We start from the raw sequence: 20967 nt of genomic DNA, 5'->3' as shown, positions 1-20967 counted from the left end.
TGGGAATAATCTATTTGTAAAGGGTAAAACTGAACTAGGAAGTTCCTCTAATGGCATACAAAGAAACACATGGTCAAAGACTAAAAAGTAAGGAAAATGGACTATTAAGAAAGGGGAGACTAGGAAATGTTTTCACTGCAATAAACCTGGCCATTTAAAAAAGAATTGTTATGATTGGATTAGAAAACAAAAATCAGTGAACACTGAGAGTAATGTGGCCTGTGCTGAAAATAATGTTACTGATCCAGAAGTACTCACTGTGCCTAGGACAGATCAAACACATGATTGGGTGTTAGACTCAGGATGCTCATTCCACATGAGCCCTAACAGAGAGTGGTTCTAAGACTTTAGGGGTGGTGAATATGAAACTGTCTTCATGGGTAATAACAATACCTGTAGAGTGTTAGGAATAGGCAGTATAACCCTAAAGTTGGATGATGGAAAACTCATTGTATTATCAAATGTTAGATACATCCTTAAATTAAAAAGGAACCTAATATCCCTAGGTACACTAGATGAATCAGGTTGTAGCTATAAGGCTGAAAGGGGTTGTATAAATGTATTTAGGAATAACCACATTGTGTTGAAGGGGCTGAAGAAAAATGGATTGTACCTTTTGTGTGGTAGTTATCACTAGAAGAAAGGGAATAGTGCTTTGGTCTCCACCAACCTAAATACTACTGATAAAAGGCACCTAAGGCTAGGGCATATGAGTGAAAAGGGCATGAACATCCTTAGCCAACAGGGTTTATTTGGTAAAGATAAGATAACAACCCTAGACTTCTATGAAACCTGTATTTTAGGAAAGCAACATAGAGGTAGCATCACTAAGGGCACATACCTATCCAAAAATTATTTAGACTATCTCCATGCTAACCTTTGGGGACCTGAGAGGGTTAGATCTCATGGAGGGAATACCTACTTCCTCTCCATAGTTGATGACTTCAGTAGGAAAGTATGGGTATACCTACTGAAGTCCAAAGATGAGGCCCTGACCAAGTTTAAAATTTGGAAAACACTTGTAGAGAATCAGGTAGATAGAAGAGTGAAAGCTTTAAGGACAGACAATGGTCTGAAGTTTTGCAATGTGGAGTTTGATAACTACTGTAGGGATCAAGGTATCTTAAGGCATAGAACAGTTAGGAAAAGCCCTCAGCAAAATAGAGTTGTTGAGAGGATGAACAGAACTTTGCTAAAGAAAGTCAGGTGTCTCTTGTTCACTTAAGGCCTTCCAAAAACCTTTTGGGGAGAAGCATTGACCACTGCTGCCTATTTAATAAACAGAAGCCCAAACAGCTCCATAGGATTCAACTGTCCAGAGTCAAAATGGTCAAGGAGGGACTTGAACCTAAGTCACCAAAGGGTGTTTGGATGTGCTGCATATGCACACATAAGTGATGGGAAACTAGAGCCAAGGTCCATAAAGTGTATACTTTTAGGATATCAAAAGGACACTAAAGGTTATAGGTTATGGGATAGAACTGCACCAGGGATAAAAATCATAATTAGCAGAGATGTAATTTGTAATGAAGGGGATTTCCCCTGAATGTTTACTAATAATGATGCAGGTTCTCCAAGCAATAATGAAATCCATTCAAGTCAACCAGACACTACACCAATTGAGGTGGAGGCAACCATCAGACAACCAGAGATGACTCAAACTGAAAATAATCTTGCACCAGAAGGAGTAACAACACCTGATGGACTAGACCAACATGAAGATGAAACAGAGGAGGCCCAAGACCCCTTGCTTGATGAACTACAGGAATACTAGCTAGCAAGGGACAGGACCAAAAGAGAGATTAGGCCTCCAGCAAGATATTCATAAGCAGAGCTGATCTATACAGCCCTACTGGCAGGAATTGAGGTACTGAGAACATAACCAGAGTCATACTCAGAAGCAATAACCTCAAAGGACAAGGACAAATGGTGGCAAGCAATGACAGAGGAAATGAATTCCCTAAAGGTAAATGGGACTTGGTCCCTTGTTCCTAAACCTAAAAATCAAAAAATTATTCAGTGTAAATGGTTGTATAAGATTAAGAAGGGTATAGTAATAAATGAACCACCTAGATACAAAGCTAGATTGGTGGCCAAATGGTTCACCCAAAGGGAGGGCATAGACTTTACTGAAGTCCTCTCTCCCGTAGTCAAATATAAAACCATCAGGATGATGCTGTCTATTGTAGCTCACCAAGACCTAGAGTTAGAGCAACTTGATGTAAAAACAGCTTTCCTACATGGGGATGTAGAAGAGCAAATCTTCATGGCTCAACCATTAGCCTTTGTAGATAGTCTAAGACCAGACCATGTATGCAGACTGCATAAGTCCTTATATGGACTTAAACAGTCACCCAGACAATAGTATAAAAGGTTTGATACCTTTATAACTAACCTAGGATTCACTATGAGCAAATATGATAACTGTTTTTACTTTGTCCTGAAAGATACCATGCCTATTTACCTGCTGCTTTATGTAGACGATATGCTCCTAATTAGTAAATCAAAATCAAAGATAACTAAACTAAAGGCCAGACTCAATTTTGAATTTGACATGAAAGACCTAGGAGTGGCTAAGAAAATACTTTGAATGTTTATAGAAAGGGACAGAAGTAAGAATACCCTAAAAATTCACCAAACACCATACCTGCAGAAATTAGTCTCTAAATTTGGGATGTCTAATTACAAGCATGTGTCAATGCCCCTGGCTAACCATTTTGTACTATCTAAGTCACAATGTCCTAAGAGTTCTGCTGAAACCATGGAAATGGAGACTGTTCCTTACTCAAATGTGATAAGATCAGTAATGTATGCAATGATTAGCATCAGACTAGATTTAGCCTTTGCAATATCCTTGTTGAGTAGGTACATGTCAAATCCAGTAAATGATCATTGGATTGCTCTGAAATGGGTACTCAGATACATCAACAGTACTGCATGTATAGGTTTAGAATATTGCAAAAGAACATCTACACTTGATCTTGTTGGGTTTGTGGATTCAGACTTTGCAAGTGACAGGGACAGCAGGAAGTCAACCACATCATATTGTTTTACTCTTGGAGGGGATTGCATCAGGTAGAAATCACAACTCCAGCCTTTAGTTGCTCTATCATCGACTAAAGCAGAATATGTGGCCCCGGCAGTTGGTTTCAAGGAAGCTATATGGATGCAAGGATTACTGAAAGAAACTGACCTGACTGATAGCAAAGTGACTATCTTCTCAGATAGTCAAACTGTTATACTATTAAGCAAGAATCCCATCTATCATGAAAGAACAAAACATGTGGATGTAAGGTTTCACATCAGAGACCTAATTACCAAATAGCTGATTGAGCTAAGGAAGGTTCCCACTGAAAAAAATCCAGCAGACATGGGAACAAAGATTGTCACTCTAGCCAAGTTCAAGCATTGCATGAACTTGCTATTTCTGAAGTAAGCAGAATATCAACAGAGCCATGAGGGAATCAATTGAGGCACACTGCACTAAAAGGAAGTCAAGTGAGAGAATTGGTTTCAAGTCTTCAAGGTGGAGATTGTAAATGTGAAGACTGAAATGATGTCGTCTTACTTAACCACCAAATACGCTATTGTTTTAGGAATAAATCTGGACCATCAATTCTCATGAGATCCAATGGCAAAGATCAATCCATCCTGGTCAACGGTATATAAGCAAATGAGTCTTCAATCATCAAACAATTTTTCGATTGATATACTGCGTATTAGGTTTTGCTCTGTTAGGGTTCAGCATCCAGTTCTGAAATCTTGAATCTGTGTAACTAGTTGAGTGATTGTGTTTGTCATTCTGGTAGAGGGGTATTGTCTCTCTAAGGGCTGGGAATCTGAGTGTTAGTTTCCTAGGTTGCTTGTTACAAGATAGGTTGATTTTAGGGTTTTCTTGAATCGTTTGATCGAGAGTCTGTAATTTGTAAACTGGTTCGTAAATTAGTGCAATGAGCTTCTTCCGTTTTCGGAGCTCAACGTGGACGTAGCCTTCCCATTCTTGGAAAGGTGAACCACGGTAAAATTGTGGTGTTGAATCATTTGTGGATGCTTGATTTGATAGGTTCTAGATTAGGTTTGTGTGCGTGTGTTATTACAACAAACAGCAACAAAACAGCAGAGAGACAACAGCAAAATAGTAACGANTCCAAACTTAGCAGCAACATCCGAATCCGGTGGCACCACCACAATTCGAGTGTGATTTTGAAGGACTTCAACGGCATTATTCTGGCTCCCCTACCCATCAGTATTGGCAACCGAAGAGGACTTTACCCCCGTCTTCCCCAAAGGTGCACTAAAATCACAAGAGGCATCATCAGAGCCATGGGAGCCATCACAATCCCCACACCCAGTAGTAGAGACCGTCGAGTCATCGCCTCCATGGATGGACCTTGGTTACCAGAACCACCATTCGACTTCCTCATCTTGCGCAAAAGCTGGTCCTTAGACCTCAACACATCCCCATCCTTGATCGGGTTCAAAAGTTGGCCTGATATCCCCACAACACTATCGCTGTAGATAGCCTCATCCCACCCAATAAAAATACAACATCCTCTAGACCCGCAATCAACATTAGATAACCATTTCCATCTACGAAGGACATTATTGAAAATACGATTAACATTGACACCAACCACTTGGGTCTCCAGCAAAGAACACAAAGCAAGCCTCTCCTCCTTGATAAAAACATGAACTTCTTCATGTTTAATGGGCTGGTTGAGACCCCTTATGTTCCAGCAAGCAAAATTATACATGGGAAGAATTAGAAGACGAAGGGTTTGCACCACTCCCTCCTTGGTTTACTAACCCACTCTGATTCATTTCTTTTACACCGTCCTTTAAGAGACAATCCATGGGGGTGGAGTCTGACTCAATATCAGAATCCTCATTTTCTCACAATCTGCCTCCACCCCTTTGTCGACCTCCCCATCCACAATCTCACTAGGACAACCAACCTCGCCCACCCTAACAATCTCCGTCTTTATCAAGACATTGGAATGAGTTACCCATCCTAATACCTTGCTTCCATTTACTGAGTCTCACCAACCCATCTTTCTGGGAACTATTGATAATCCTACTTTTCTCTATGATTTTGCATTGAATTTTGATAGGATTTAAGATACTTCTTATACAGTTTGGGCCATAATTGTTACCTAATTATATTAATTTTTCTTTGTACGCCTAAATAATGATTTTGAGCATAAATGACAGTTTTGAGTGTAAATTGCGTAACTTGAGCTTGAAAACTCAGAATGACCTGAATTTAGAAGCTTTGGAAAGCTAAAAAGCAAAGCTATAACTTTCATTTTTTGGGTTTTTCTTAATTCTGACTGGATGAGGGTGGAAACTTGGCTTGAAGTCATGAACATTACATTAGGAACTGAAGAAAAACGTCTTTGGACGTGTTTCAGAATTTTGGACATAACTTGAGCTGTGGAACTTGGACTGGGCTGATTCTTGAACAAGTAGAACAATAATTGAAAGGGATACAATTCATATGTTTACCACATTTCCAGATTCAGATTATATCATGCTCAAATTTGGCCCGAAAGATCCTCGCCGCGGCAAAACTGCATCAGATGTGGAAAATAAAACGACGCTTTTTGGCTTGCCAGGGCTTCATCCTTAAATGAGAGAGGTATAAATTAGTAGGAAAAGGAAGGGGAAAGGGTTTTGGTTCATCATTTGGAAGGCAGCTCTTGGAATGAGAAGATTATTGAAGATTTGGGCTTCAAATTAGAGAAGATTTCTCCATCTTTTGCTTGTTTTTCAATGATGAACCTTGATTCAGTTTGTTTTTGTTATTTTATTTTGTTTTTAGTATGAACTGAGTTGTTTAGCTAGGGTTTGATGTAACCTTGATACAATAATTCAAATTTATATGAATTGATTTACTTTGAGTTTTAATTTCATGATCGAGTGTTTATCTTTTTGCTTAATGACTTTTGGATGCTTGATCACCATTCAAATGTATGTTGTTCACAATGAGACTGAGAAGTGATTTTTGATTATGCCTCTTGGGATAAATACCATAGATTGAGCGAAAGCTAAAGATAGATAAATGCGATCTATGAAATCTAGATATAATTCCATAAATCTTAAAAGACTTTAAACTATTAATCTTCATTTTGTTGGGTGCGGAAGCTTAATAGGGATAAGTATGAAAATATAGTCTAAGAAGGTATGTTTTACAACTTAGGGAATTCGATTTTCAATCAAGGAATTAGAACTTGGGTAATAGATTCTATGATTTTGGTTAGCGTATCTAGGTGAAATCAACACCCTAGCATTTTTTAGCATTGTTTAATTAGTTAAGTTGTTGGGTTTTGCTTTAATTTCATTATCATTCATTTATATTTTGTTAATTTGTATTTAGTTGTTAATTTTCCATCAACCCAATTTATTGTTGTTTCAATTAGGACTTAAACTAGAGAAATCGGTACTTAGTAACACTATCCTCGTGGGAACGATACTTTTTCATCATTTTATTACTTTTTGCAACTAGTGCACTTGTTACACATTGCATGTTGTCAAAATCAACGCATCAACTATCCACACGTTCACATTCTTTTGGAGGAAGGAAGGGTAGAAGTATCACTCCCTTGCTGCTTAGGTGAATTTTTACTAGGGATGTTACAGCCAATCTTGATAACAACTGAGTCCTCTTCAGCGCTAACTTGCTTTTTACCTTTATCTTTATGAGTCGCAACCTTGAAGCCATCAATTTCCCCTTCCAATCCCTTTCTTGAACCGTTCTCATCGCTCCTAGCACCATTTTTAACTTGGATCGGACAATTCTTATCAAAGCGCCCAAAAACCTTACATTCACCACACTGAGATGGTTTCCATTAGAAATCCACCCTCACACTTATGGCTTTTGGTTCAATATTTTCCTTTGTAGGCACCCTAACCCTTACCATATCAGGCAATTTTCGCGCTGCATCACCTTGAATTAAGACTTTGGCAAAACCAATTATACCCCAATTGTCGTTACAAGTGTCTTCCATGATCATGTCCATACTTAGAGGTTCCCCTACCATACTAGCAGTATAACTCAAACCGATGGGGCTCCAAAGGTCCAAGGGGACATTATGGAACTTAACCCACATAGGAATAAAACAAGGGGATTCTTTGGTGAGAACCATATCGATTTTTGTAGGATAATCGGTTTGTTTTGGAACGTCCATGGATCCTCCTCTAAGCATTGCATCATATCCCCCTCATCCCCAAATTTGAAAAAAAATGAATCCCTAGTCGTTAGACATAACCTCTTTAAGCCCAAATTTCTGCTACATTTTCATTGCGAAATGTTGGACAGCGTGGAAGAGGTTTTTTTTTTTTTTTCAATAGAAGTTCTATCAAACATACGTCCCACTTTTTCCTAGCTTCCAAAGCCACCACGAGGGAGGGAGACGAGGTGGATATTCCATCATGTTCAATTGTTGGTTCAAAAAACTGCATTTTTATTTTTTTCTCGAGGGCGTTTCTCCATGGCCACATTTGCCCATAAGCGGTTCTTGACAATCTGATCGCTTTTCTCTAGAGAAAGACGAGGTTGCTCAATGGACATCGAAGAGGGAGAATCAGACTTATCAACCCCTTCAGGACTGCCTGCCTAAGACACTCTATTTTGCCTAGAACCAAACACTTTGCCATCTTTCAAACAAACCAATGGGTTAGTGACAAACCCCTGCCAATCCTCTGTCAGTCCAAAGCAAGAAGAATCCAACGAACCTCCTTCCCCATTTAGACCCTTTGAAAAACTCAAACCAGCCTCCCCAGCATTACCCAACCCCAAAGTTGGCATTCCTCCACCCTCACCTCTAACGGTTCTCAAGGGAGGGCTACAGGATTGATCTCGCCCATTCTCTACATCAACAACCGTTACCTAACGGCTAGAAGACAGGTTATCTCCAAACCTAGTAGCAACATCCGAATCTGTAGCACTACCACAATTCGAGTGTGATTTTGAATGACTTCAACAACATTATTCCGGCTCCCCTACCAATCAATATTGGAAACTGAAGAGGACTTTACCCTATCTTCCCCAAATGTGCACTAAAATCACAAGAGGCATCATCAGAGCCATGGGAGTCATCACAATCCCCATACCCAATAGTAGAGACCGTCGAGTCATTGCCTCCATGAATGGACCTCGGTTACCAGAACCACCATTTGACTTCCTCATCTTGTGCAAAAGCTGGTCCTTAGACCCCAACACATCCCCATCCTTGATCGGGTTCATAAGTTGGCGCGACCTAAAGAGTCTACCCCACCACGAAGAAGAGCCCTAACGCTTTAAAAGATAAGAGCACCACCTGCGGTGGCTGTGACGAACACAAGAAAAAACAGAGAAATTTTCTCTTTTTATCTCTATTCTTAAGGGCCAATCTTTTTTTTTCCCGAACATGTGTTCATATCTACCATTTTCGCTTTTTGTTTTCATTCTTAAATTTTGTTTGTCACATCTTTCACGCCAGAATGACATAGTCAAAATAATAGACATTAAACTATTAGTTGAATGTGCTCATTCTGCAAATGATGGGGTCACTCGGAATCATGTATTTTCACTATTATCTGGAATTACAAAGGTTGTTCTAGACAAACTATTGGAGCATATACTAGAAATACTTGTTGTTAGTGGAGAATCAACAATTTCTCGTTGATCTCTATATTTCAATGAAGTTGCAATCTTGGTTTTTTATGTGCAAAAATGTGATATTTTCAGTTTTTTTTTTTTTTAAATTTTAACACATTTGGTACTTTGATCTGAAAGCAATTTAAAATGTTACTAAACCCTGAAAAATCTCGTTTACAGATTATATCTATTTGGCAGAAGAGTTAGGGAGTGTTTCTTTGAGCTTATGAAAATTAGCTTATAAGTAGTTAGTTCTTATAAGCTAATTTAAGCTTATAAGCATTCAAAATTTAAACAGTTATGTGTTTGGTTAAAGTGACTTATAAGTAGTTGACACGTTTCGTAAAATGTGGTTTATAAGTACATTTTATTATTAAAATAGCTAAAAATGATACTATAGTAAAATGACCTATTTGAAATATAAAAATAAGGGTATAATACGGAATTTCAAAATTAAATAAGGATAATTAGTAATATACTTGGTCAAATTAACTTATAAGGAAAAAAAAAAAGTTCGCCCGAACTTTTTTTTTTTTTTTTTTTTTTGGCTTATAAGCCTAACTTATAACCCAAAAAAATTTGTAAACAAACATGTCAGCTTAATTTTAGAGCTTATAAACTAGTTTGACCAGCTTATAAGCTCAGACAAACACCCCCTTAACTTGAACTACGATTGGACCTCATTTACTATATGTTGGATATGGCTTCTAATATTAAAACTTGTTTTATACCCCAGTGTATTGTTTAATGTTATCTACATTATTCATGTTTGTCTATATAGAGAAACAGCTGTCAGAGTTTGAAAGAGAAGGCAAGAGAAGCATGACTATGCTGCCAGAATATGCCTGAGAAGAGAAAAGAGAAAAGAAACGTAGAGAATTTTGTGTGTATTATATTTTGTAAATCTATACAATAGCCAATTTATACAATTGTGTAAATGTAAAAAACGAAAACAATAAATACAAAATCCCTGTAATTTGTTCCATCAATCACATGAATTAAGGTGATTGATTGAACCTTAATTTACTCCCTAATCTCAGCCAGCAGAGATCAAGGGAAAAGAATCATTCCATATTTCGTCGCTCCCCCTCAAGCTTGTGGTTTGTAGATATCAAAAACTCCAAGCTTCCTAAGTATATGTGAATGTTGTCTACTGTATAATGGCTTTTTGAAGATGTCTACTGGTTGTTCAGAAGTACGAATGTGTAGAGTCTTAATTACCCCTTCTTGTATTTTGCTCTTGACAAAGTGGCAATCAATTTCTATATGTTTCGTTCTTCCATGAAATACTCAATTTGCGGCTATGTCGTTTACAGCTTTGTTGTCACAGTATAAAAGAACTAGTTTACTTACTTGCACTTCTAGATCTCTCAGTAACCCCAGAATCCAAAGGATCTCACATGTCGTCTTTGCCATGGCTCTGTATTCGGCTTCTGCTGAAGAGAGGGATACGGCAGTTTGTTTCTTGGTTTTCCAAGAAATAAGTGCTCCCCCTAACTTTATACAGAACCTAGTGAGTGATTTTCTTGTCATTGGACATGTTGCCTAGTTTGAATCACAATGTACTGTGATATCTAAGCCTTTGTTACGAGGAAGGAGAATCCCCAGACCAGTACACCTTTTTAAGTATTTCAATACCTTTATTGCTGCATCCATGTGAGATTGTTTAGGTTAGTGCATGAACTAACTGAGAATGTGAACCGCATAGCTGATGTCTGGTCGAGTCATTGTGAGGTAAATTAGTCGGCCAACAAGTCTTTGATAGTTTTTAGGATCTTCCAAAGGTGGATCATTTTCTGAGGATGATGTCCCACAGTCATATCCTTGACTGGTTAACTTGGTATTCTGTTCTACTGGAATAACACTTGGCTTCCATCCTGATAGCCCAGAATCAGAAATGAGTTCTAAGACATATTTCCGTTGACTGAGAGATATCCCTACTGGAGATCTTACAATTTCAATTCCAAAAAAATATTTTGGCTCTCCCAGATCCTTTATTTGGAATTTTCTGTTGAGATGTTCTTTTAAAGATTTGATGCCTACTTCATCATTTCCTATAATGGGAATGTCATTGACATAGATAATTAGAGCAATAAATGTTTTACCTCTATGCCAAGTAAACAATGCATAGTCATGTTTGGATTAGACAAATCCTATGTTAGTGAGAGCTGCTATGAATTTCTCATTCCACTGACGGGATGCTTGCTTTAAACCATAGAGGGATTTTCGTGGACAACATACTTTCTGCTCCCCCTGTCTACAAATTCCTGAAGGAAGATCCATATAGATTTCTTCATGGAGGTCCCCGTGAAGAAAAGCATTATGAACATCCATTTGATGTAGAGACCAGTCGCGAACAGAAGCAACTATAAGGAAGGCACGGACAGTGACACGTTTGGCGACTGGGAAAAATGTTTCTTGATAATCAAACCCCTTAGCCACTAAACGGGCTTTGTAACGCTCAACTGACCCATCGGCACAGTGTTTGATTTTGTATACCCATTTGCAGCCAATGGGTTTTCTATGAGTAGGATGAGGAACTAAATCCCATGTGTGATTCTGATTCAAGGCAGCTAGTTCATTAGCCATTGTTTGACGCCAGTGGGAATGTTTGACCGCATCTAAGTAACAAATGGGTTCTCGGTCGGTAAAGATGTGACTGATACAAACTCGGTGAACAGGAGAAAGACGATCATATGTCACATAATTAGAGGTAGGATACCGAGTACCTGAAGAATGTGATATAGTAGGACACTCATAATCAGCTGTCCAGATTGGTGGTCGTGTCTAACGAGTAGTGCGGCGGATGGGTAAAGGTGGAACTGAATTAGGAGACTCTAGAGGAGAATCGGGAGGAGAAGACTCTATTGGAATATTGTTAGTGGCTGCTGAATTAGTATTAGAATCAGTAACAATAGGTTACTGAGGAGCCTCAAGAATAGGTATCATAGAAAAAAAGAGGATCTAGGGAAGTGACAGCATCATCATGAGAAAACAGCCGCGGAGATGAAGATGAAACCTGGTCAGTGTTGGCAAAAGGGAATATGTATTCATGAAACACAACATCTCTAGATATTATAAAACAGTTTTTAGCTGGATCATAAAGTCTGTAACCTTTCTAGAGCATGGGATAGCCCATAAAGATACAAAAGGTGGCCCAGGAGCCGAACTTATCATGACAGCCAAGAGTAGCAGTATAACATAGATAGCCAAGTACTCAGAGTTGATCAATGGTTGGCTGCTTCTTGAATAATAACTCATAAGGAGTTCTCCCATGAAGAACTCTTGTCGGCATGCGGTTGATCAAGTACGTGGCTGTAATCACACATTCACCCCAGAATGAGACAGGAGTGGTGGCTTGGTGTTTTAGGGCCCAGGCTACCTCTAAGAGATGGCGGTGTTTTCTTTCAATAACTCTGTTTTGTTGTGGGGTATATGTGCAAGAACTTTCATGAAGAATGCCAAGGGATAAAAATAGAGAAGAACAACTATGGTTGAAAAAATCTCTAGCATTGTCGGTTCTAACTTATTGGATTGATGTATGGAATTGGGTATTGACCATGGAGAGAAAGTGTTTAATATGGGTAAGTGTTTGGGTTTTTAGATTGCATGAGAAAAGTCCATGTACCCCAGGAAAAATCATCAACAATAGTAAGAAAGAATCTGGATCCATCATGATTGAGGGTGTGATATGGGCCCCAAATGTCAAGGTGGATCAAGGCAAAAGGTTGAGTGGTGGTGGATATGCTATGTGGAAAACCAATTCTTGCTTGTTTAGCTAAGGGACATATTTGACATTTGGGATGAGGGATAGTGGCACTAGGACTGTAAACGAACCGAGCCGGCTCGGCTCGACTCGGTAAAAGCTCATTTAGAGCTCGGCTCGAGAAGGCTTGAGTCGACTCGACTCGACTCAAACTCGGTTTGTTAACCGAGTCGAGTTCAAACACAGTGAAGCTCGGCTCGTGGGCTCGCTAGCCTGGTCTGGCTCGCGTAAGCACTGTACACTTATGCAGGGTGCTTTGGTGATTTTTTAGACTATTAGGTATTAAACTGATATTTTCAATGAAAAAAGTTTAAAAATGACAGTTTCCCCCCCAAAGTGCAAATTCTTATAACACGATACACCAAAATACCAAGTCAATTTCAGTTCCCAATCCCAGTTGCCCTAAATCCTAAATCGCGAACCAGACACTCTGAAATCGGTAATCTCCGTCGCCATCTCCAATCTCGGCAACCGGAAAAGGAGGCCCTGTGATGGTAGCTTTGACTCTGTTGTGACATTTTCATACCTGTTGCCGGTGATTCTGTTCATCTTCTAGCCCATTGCACAGAATCTGAAGTTTCTGTATATACACACATTGAAAGTTTTGATTTTCCTCGTTTTACCATTTGAGATGTGAACTTTGTCAATCCTCCTAGGTACTTTGGCATCCAAATATGAAAAGCTTGGAGGTGAAGTGAGATGGATGGGCAAGCCTGATAAGGTCACTTGATCTCTTAGTTCTTGTTGTTCTTATTAGTAAAATTGTCTAGTTCTTTATATTTGTGGATGTATATCATCCTATGTGTGCAGTTGACTTTCCTTTTATGCTTTTCTAATATTTCATCAGATAATATATAAATCAGCAATGAACATGGTTGGTGTGGATGCTTCTGATTCTATTGCCGTGGGTGATTCTCTTCACCATGATATTAAGGGAGCCAATGCAGTTGGAATCCAGTCAGTATTTACCACTAGAGGGATCCATGCAAATGAACTCGGACTCAACGGTTTTGGAGAAGTTGCAGATTTATCTTCTGTCCAAACTCTTGCATCGAAATATGATGCATATCCATCATACGTGTTACCAACATTCATATGGTAAAATCTTATCATGGTAAGCACTCGAAAACTCAAGATTTCATCATCTCTTAAATTCTTATTTTCATGTTTAACTTTACTTCTTCGACTTTGAGATGATGGTTAAAATCATTGCTAAATCTCAGTGGTTATTGATTTTCAGGAATGCATGAGTGAATTCTTGTTCCCAACTGCGGGAATTTTTCTAGAAATGGTGGTTTGATCGAGCCTTATCGAGCTCGAGCTTGTGAGTCGGCTTGAGTTCGAGTCTCAATTTTGAGGCTCGCCAGGCTCAAGCTTGAACTCGAGCTCGACACTATTGCAAACGACCCGGGCTCGATAAGCCAAAAGCTCGGCTCGGCTCGTTTACAGCCCTAAGTGGCACTGTGACCTAATCTTTGATGGAGAATAACAGAAGTTTTATTAAGCATTGTATTACAATTGGATATTTTATTGGATGTAATACAAGGAGAAATAACTTTAGAAGATGCATTGGGAACCCAATAATACAGACCTCTATTAGCTTTAACCAAACCCATCAGTGTCCCAGTTGAAGGATCCTGAAATTCACAGGTGTTATGACAAAATTTCACAGGTATTATGACAAAATTTCACAGTGCAACTATTATCAGAACATAATTTTGATACGGAGATAAGGTTAAAATGGAATGCAGGGACACGTAAGACATTTGTAAGTTGTAAATGTGCATATAATTTTACGGTCCCTATATGAGTGGCTGGGGCTATGTTTCCATTCGACATACGAACGGAGGTGGATGAGGTAGTGGATATAGTGGTGAAAAGTTTAGGGTCGCAAATAATGTGATCACTAACCCCTGAATCAATAATCCACATATCAATTGTAATAAAATTTAAGTGGTAAGAAATACTTGCATAGGATGTTGTAGGCGTTGTTAGGATTTTATTCAGCATTTGGAGAAGGTGGTGATATTGATCGGAGGTGATCAGAGGTCCTGCAATTGGAGGTTCTGCAGGGATAGCATCAACGTGATTGATTGAAGAATTTCTAGTTTTGTCTTTGTTGGGATACCCATTTAATTGCCAACAACTGTCCCGAGTATGATTCCTCAGTTTACAGTATTCACAAAATAGTTTACCCTTGCCCGATTTTGAATTTCCGGGTTGGTTGACCCAGTATGCCCATTTGACCAACTATTGGGTTTGTTTGACCCGTGATTTGACCCAGAAGCCCAACTGCTTGGCCCATTTGACCCGCCTCATGACGTGGCATCTTGTGAGCCATTGGATGAAGTGAATGGCGCAAAATGTTTCTGACCGTCAAATCCACTTTGACCTGCATACAAAAGAACATGTTTTTCTTCCATTTGCCCTAGCTGCCCAATATCCCCATTCAACTCTTCCTTCTCCAGCAACCGATAACCTGCAAAACCCAACCCATGAGTCTGCCGATTTCCATCATTTACCTATCGTTGACTCTCGTCTTGAATGACAAGTTGGAAAGTTCACCAGAGAGTGGGAGGTGGTGATGTGGCGAGAACTTGGTTGCAGAAGGCGAGGAAAGCATCATTCAAACCGAGGAGAAAATGGCTCAATCAGTCATGATTGCGAATCCTCGCCCATTGTGCGAGAGTTGCAAGTAGCCCTTCTAGGGTTTCTTCCGCCGCATCAAGCTCGTTCCAAACAATGGCGACCCGATTGAAGAATGAGGTTACTGAAGAGTTTTGTTGCTTGATCTCGGCAAGTTGCTGCCGGAGACAGAAAATTTTGGCCAGATCAAGCTGCCCATACATTTCCTGAATATTTCCCCACATCTCAGCCGTGATTTCAATCGGAGGAAGACCAGCCGCCACCTCTGATGACAAACAATTGCTAAGCCACGATCGAACCAGAATATTGCAGCAGTGCCAGTGTCGCTGAAGGTGGAAGTCAAACGGTGGCTGGGAGTTTGGATCAAGGAAGTCAAGTTTATCTTTTGTTATCAAGGCTCGGTGAAAATCGCGAGCCCAACTAGAATAATTTTCGAAACCTGTTAAGGTGTTCTTGATGAGAACCAATTCAAGGCCATCAGAAGGGTGTGCATAGAGCACGTCTCCTGGGATAGGGCGATTGTTGCCGTTGCCGGTGGCTGGAATCAAGTGACAGGGAAACAAGTAGGGATTTGGGTTTGAACCCAGACCCGTTGGAGGTGTAGGATCTAAGATGTAACCCAGCATTCCAAATGGGTGGGTTATTGGGCTTGGATCATGTTGAGGTTGGTGGTTTGGGTTGGAATGTTGGGCTTCTGTGATTGTTGGGTTTGGGCCATTTGTAATGTTTGGGTGTGGACTGTCTGTGAGGATTGGCTTGTGTTTGGGCTGTCTATGATATTTGGATTTGGGTTTATCTCCATTTTGGAGTTTTGAGTAGTTGTAAAATGAAGAGGAAATCAATAACCAAGTATCTGTTTGTTTGCAGGGACAGAAGAAAACAATTTGAGAGAATGCGGAGGCTGGATTCAGATCAGAGGCTCTGATACCATATCAGAGTTTGAAAGAGAAGGCAAGAGAAGCAAGACTATGCTGCCAGAATATGCCTGAGAAGAGAAAAGAGAAAAGAAACGTAGAGAATTTTGTGTGTATTATATTTTGTAAATCTGTACAATAGCCAATTTATACAATTGTGTAAATGTAAAAAAGGAAAACAATAAATACAAAATCCCTGTAATTTGTTCCATCAATCACATGAATTGAGGTGATTGATTGAACCTTAATTTACTCCCTAATCTCAGCTAGCAGAGATCAAGGGAAAAGAATCATTCCATATTTCGGCCACAACCATTCCCAACGTGTTTTTGAGGATCTCATATCTGCAATTGTCCCCTGTTGGCTATTGAAATCTAACAACAAGGACGAATTGCTTCAGGTAATTTTATCAAAAAGTTTTTTTGTTATGAGCCCCTTGCTCCAATTGTGATAGTTGTTTGTGTTCTAATCTGCTCAATTTTATCTTCAGGTTTTTGTGAATGTGTTGCCTGATGTTTCTAAGCACAGAAGGCTGTCAATTGTTGTCTACCTATTAAGGTATTATTTGGACTTACATTTTTGTATTCCTGTTGGTTCTGTATTTACTACTAGAGTTGATATGCTTTTCTTCAGGACTTTGGGAGAATTTAATAGTTTGGCTTCATTGCTTGTCCTCCTTTTCCGATCCTTAGTTTCAAGGAAAGGATCATCTTGCCTCGGTGATGCACACAGTTCAGATAATTTTACATCTTCGCACAAAGAGAGTATGCTTTTGCTGTGCAAATATGTGAGCAATATTCATCTGTCATATGGCTTCCTTCGTTTGTTATGATGCTTCAACAAATAGGGATTGGTAATTTGGAAGTAATTTTTATGGAATTGCTACTTGCAATGCAATTCGTTTTGCACAAAATGCAAGATCCAGAATTTGCATTTAAGCGTGAATTAACTGAAGATTCAGATAGCATTCAGGTAAGAATTCATCTGCTTCTGAATTATTAAACCTAGCATTTGTTAGTAGAAGAAGGTATTGGATCAGTTTCTGGAATTTTGTGGGTTAGGTATTTTTTTTTTTTTTCACTGAGGGAATTTGGTGATCAAATGTCATGAGAAAGCTTGGGGACTTCTTTATATAGTAAGTATAAGATTTAAAACAACCTGGGAACCACAATGCCATTTGACCCCTATATTCTTAACATGTCCTAGGCACCTTCAACCTTGTCTTGCTATCCGTAATTTGAATTACTGGGTAATAGGGGGCAAAAGCAGAACATGGTACATACTATGATGCAGTCATTGAAGTTAGGTAGTTCCAGGATTTGGTATTACTTTATGGTGACCAATACCGCTTTTACAACCAGTCAAAAGAATTTTGATTTATACTACCAACCTCAATGAAACTTAATTTTTTTTTTAACGAATTTTAAATAAACATGATGTTGTATATTTTCATGGGAAGTTGCATCGTCCAGATCAACAGTTGTTTGTCATGTATTTTTTTTCCGGTGGCTGTATTTTGGGTACGTGAGGAGCTACCTGGTTTTGTGGCGTCATCAGGTTTTTATTTTTTTGAGGGTGTTTTTGTTGATTGCTTGTCTACTCTTCAAACGCCTCCTTGTAAATCAACGTTCTTTTCGTACAATAGTTTTTCTTAAAGAAAAAAATAAAACCTTGATGGAGTAACAAAAGTATCTCGCATGGTGGAATACGGTTTTTTTTTTTTTTTTTTTTTTTATTGGTAAATACTTTGGTTTTCTTTTTCTTTTTTATTAATGGAAAAACACACACACACAGACATATGTTAAAAAAATATTGGGAAGTGGATTTGATGACTTGTCAAACATTTGACACAAATAATCAACTGGTAAGATATCCTTTGGATCTTGTGCTCAGACTTTGAGAAAGAAATCTACTGAGTCTCTGTAAGCATGCTGTTACAACTGCATACCACATTCTGTGGTAAACAGATTTCTTCTTTGACCTTCTGGATCCATATTACACATAACATAAATTGACTTATGAACGACAGAGAGATATTCTATGTTGCTTTCTTTTATAGTTCGTTGTCTGTCCTTTTTATAGGGAGTGCAATCATCAAGGTTACCTACACATATTGCTCTGGCCTGTGTGTGATCAGTAGGAATGCTGCTGCATAATATCTCAGTCAACTGTAATTTCGTTCATTTGTGAGTTTTAATCTTATGGGCATTTGACTATGCAGAGTAAACTTGAAGAACTTATGGAGCAGATTGTTTTCCTCTTACAATATGTTGACAGACGAAGAAAGCAACTAAGTGTTCCTGTTGCTATTAGAAAAGAATTGAAGGAGTGTATGCATGCTGTCTTGAGGAATATTACGATGGTCATGATCCCCTCTGCATACTTTCAAAGCATCATTAATTTGCTTAGGAATGCTGATGGCAATGTGAGAAAGAAGGTATGTGGTTTGCTCAATGCATTTTGTGATCTAACTTCTATATATAAGAAAAGCTTTAGACAAGTTTTATAACTGGTTGATATGTTAGAAACATCAATTTTCGGTGGGGAAGTGTCTTACAAATCATTGCCTTTTACATGTCTCATGCACTGAATGCTATTACTTTTGGTTACACAAGTGTATACTCTACTAGTGGATGCATACGCTTTAAGGGATTTTGTTACTATTCCTTTCTACCTATATTTTTCATATTAGTTCATTTTTAATGTAGAAAGTTGTACTTGTGAATAGGCTCTTGGGCTTTTATGTGAAACAGTGAAGGGTCATGTGTCAGTTAAACCAAAGCACAGGGGGAGAAGAGAACTGAATCCAAATTCAAGTAGTCATTGGCTTAATCTGGATGAGAATGCTTTTGAATCTTTCAATAGGATGTGCTTGGAAATTGTTCAAATAGTTGATGACTCCGTTGTAGAATCAAATGTTTCATTAAAAGTGGCTGCAGTTACAACTTTAGAGGGTTTGGCCAATGGGTTTCCTTCTTATCATTCTGTCTTCAACATGTGCTTTGCATCTGTTACAAACAGCATTAGTTCACAGAACCTGGCTATCTCTTCTAGCTGTCTCCGAACAACTGGTGCTTTGATCAATGTGCTTGGGCCAAAGGCATTGGTGGAGCTGCCTTGTATAATGGAGAATGTGATAAAGAAGTCACATGAAATCTCTACCACTATTGACTTAAAAAATGATGCTGATGATAACGTAGCTCTGAGAGAATCTCTGATGGCATCTATTCTTATCACCTTGGAGGTGGTGTGGTGATAGACAAGCTTGGTGGTTTTCTAAATCCATATCTTGGAGATATTACAGAAATTTTGGTGCTTCGTCCTGAATTTTTGCTGAGATCAGATCCAAAACTGAAAGTGAAAGCTGATGCAGTTCGAAAGGCTCCTCACTGAGAAAATCCCTGTAGGTTTCCTCACAAGAATGTTGATTATTGACTTTCAACTGAAAGTTTTTTATGCATTCTTTGCAATTAATATAAAATGCTTGGCCTTTGTTCTACAGGTTCAACTTGCTCTGCCACCTTTGCTGAAAATATATGTTGGTGCTGTTGATGCTGGTGATGCAGGCTTGGTAATTGCTTTGGAAATGCTAGGAAATGTTGTTGGGAGAATGGATAGATCTATTGGTGGTTTCCGTGGAAAGATTTTTGATCAGTGCTTGATTGCTCTTGATCTTCGCCGCCAACACTGTGTTTCGGTTCAGAACATTGATATTGTAGAAAAGAATGTCTTCACAACAATGATTGCTCTTACAATGAAATTAACGGAGACTATGTTTAGGCCTCTTTTTATCAGAAGTGTAGAATGGGCAGAGTCAGAAGTGGAAGACATTGTCTCTATGGGAAGCAAAAGTATAGAAAGGGCAATAACTTTCTATGGCCTTGTAAATAACTTGCTGAGAATCACCGGTAAGTCAACTAATTTTATTTGTTTCTGTCATGGCATATTTTAGCTTTCCATATTTCAATGATCTTGATATTTGTTCTGGCTTAGCCTCATGGATATAGCTGAGAATTTGTTGGTTGAATTGTTATGGCCTAAATTATATAGATTTAGATATTATGATGTGTCAATGACTGTATGTTTCTCAAAAAAAATGAGCACATTTTATAATTGGATAGAAGGTTGGATTTTATGACCTAGGTGTGCTGGGATTAAATCTACCAAAATCATTTATCTTCCAATACAATTATACGGTGTGTATTTGCACGTGTATGTGTGTGTGTGTAAATTTTTCCCAGCTAAGTAGTAGTTATTCTATATTTTAGAAATTTACTTATTTCTTTCAGTTTTTTAAGTAGGAGCATAGCATTTTCTCATTGATTCATGTCACTTAAATGCAGGTCTTTGTTTGTCCCTTATTTCAAGTACTTACTTGAGGGTTGTGTTCGGCATCTTACTGACACTGGAGATGTAAACACTGCTAATTTGACTCGTTAAAAAAAGAAGGCTAGGACTCTGGAAGCAGGCACTGTGAAAGAGCAGAACAGTTCATTATCAATTAATAACTGGCAGCTCAGGGCTTTGGTCATATCGTCATTACATAAATGTTTTCTCTATGACACTGGGAGCCTGAAGTTTCTTGATTCCCCAAATTTTCAGGCAAGTCAATCTCTACCTAATCTGCTACATGGAATTCATTATTAATTAGGGTATGGCAACTGGCTCTAACTGACAACTAAAAATCTCAGTCCTCAAGCTTTTTGTGTCAGATTTTAATTGTTTTTGGAGCAGCTAACTTTGAAGTTGGATTTGCGGCCAAACTTTCTGTTATCTCAATATTAGATATTCCCTTGATGTGCTATATATTTTACCAGTGGTACCTTGGTGAATTGCGGCCTGATCCTTCAGTTGGCAATCTTAATTTTTAAATTGCCTACTTCTACAAATCTTAATCAAGGACGGCTAGTAACCTTGCATTAAGATTTGGGTTCATAATTTTCCTAATCGTTTTACACAATTAAGGTTTATTAACTCCTAACCCTGGTTTATCTACCAAGATA

At 38.6% G+C, this 20967-nt stretch overlaps 1 protein-coding gene across 2 annotated transcripts; it reads left to right on the top strand.

Annotated features, from left to right (window-relative positions):
- The first annotated feature begins 15918 nt into the window (after positions 1-15918).
- Positions 15919-20401, top strand: LOC116105720 (uncharacterized protein At3g06530-like). Of its 2 annotated transcripts, none has more exons than XM_031392129.1 (7): positions 15919-16364; positions 16455-16522; positions 16598-16936; positions 18186-18401; positions 18718-19367; positions 19467-19872; positions 20308-20401. In XM_031392129.1, the coding sequence occupies exons 5-7, from the start codon at positions 19332-19334 to the stop codon at positions 20379-20381; spliced, it is 516 nt and encodes a 171-aa protein (XP_031247989.1). In that variant the 5' UTR covers positions 15919-16364; positions 16455-16522; positions 16598-16936; positions 18186-18401; positions 18718-19331; the 3' UTR covers positions 20382-20401. The 2 variants fall into 2 exon arrangements, with proteins under 2 accessions (XP_031247989.1, XP_031247987.1); XM_031392127.1 differs by having other exon boundaries at positions 18693-19367.
- The last annotated feature ends 566 nt before the right edge of the window (positions 20402-20967 follow it).

Source organism: Pistacia vera, unplaced genomic scaffold (assembly GCF_008641045.1).
Source record: "Pistacia vera cultivar Batoury unplaced genomic scaffold, PisVer_v2 Contig503, whole genome shotgun sequence".
In the NCBI taxonomy this organism is placed as follows: Eukaryota; Viridiplantae; Streptophyta; class Magnoliopsida; order Sapindales; family Anacardiaceae; genus Pistacia; species Pistacia vera.
Note: the sequence above shows the minus strand (reverse complement) of the source record. Positions and strands in the feature narration are given on the sequence as shown.

Coding starts and splice junctions, on each gene's coding strand:
- LOC116105720 (XM_031392127.1), top strand. CDS start 16,793: ATGATGCTTCAACAAATAGGGATTGGTAATTTGGAAGTAATTTTTATG. Junction 16,937..18,185: donor AAGATTCAGATAGCATTCAG/GTAAGAATTCAT, acceptor TTGACTATGCAG/AGTAAACTTGAAGAACTTAT. Junction 18,402..18,692: donor ATGGCAATGTGAGAAAGAAG/GTATGTGGTTTG, acceptor ACTTGTGAATAG/GCTCTTGGGCTTTTATGTGA.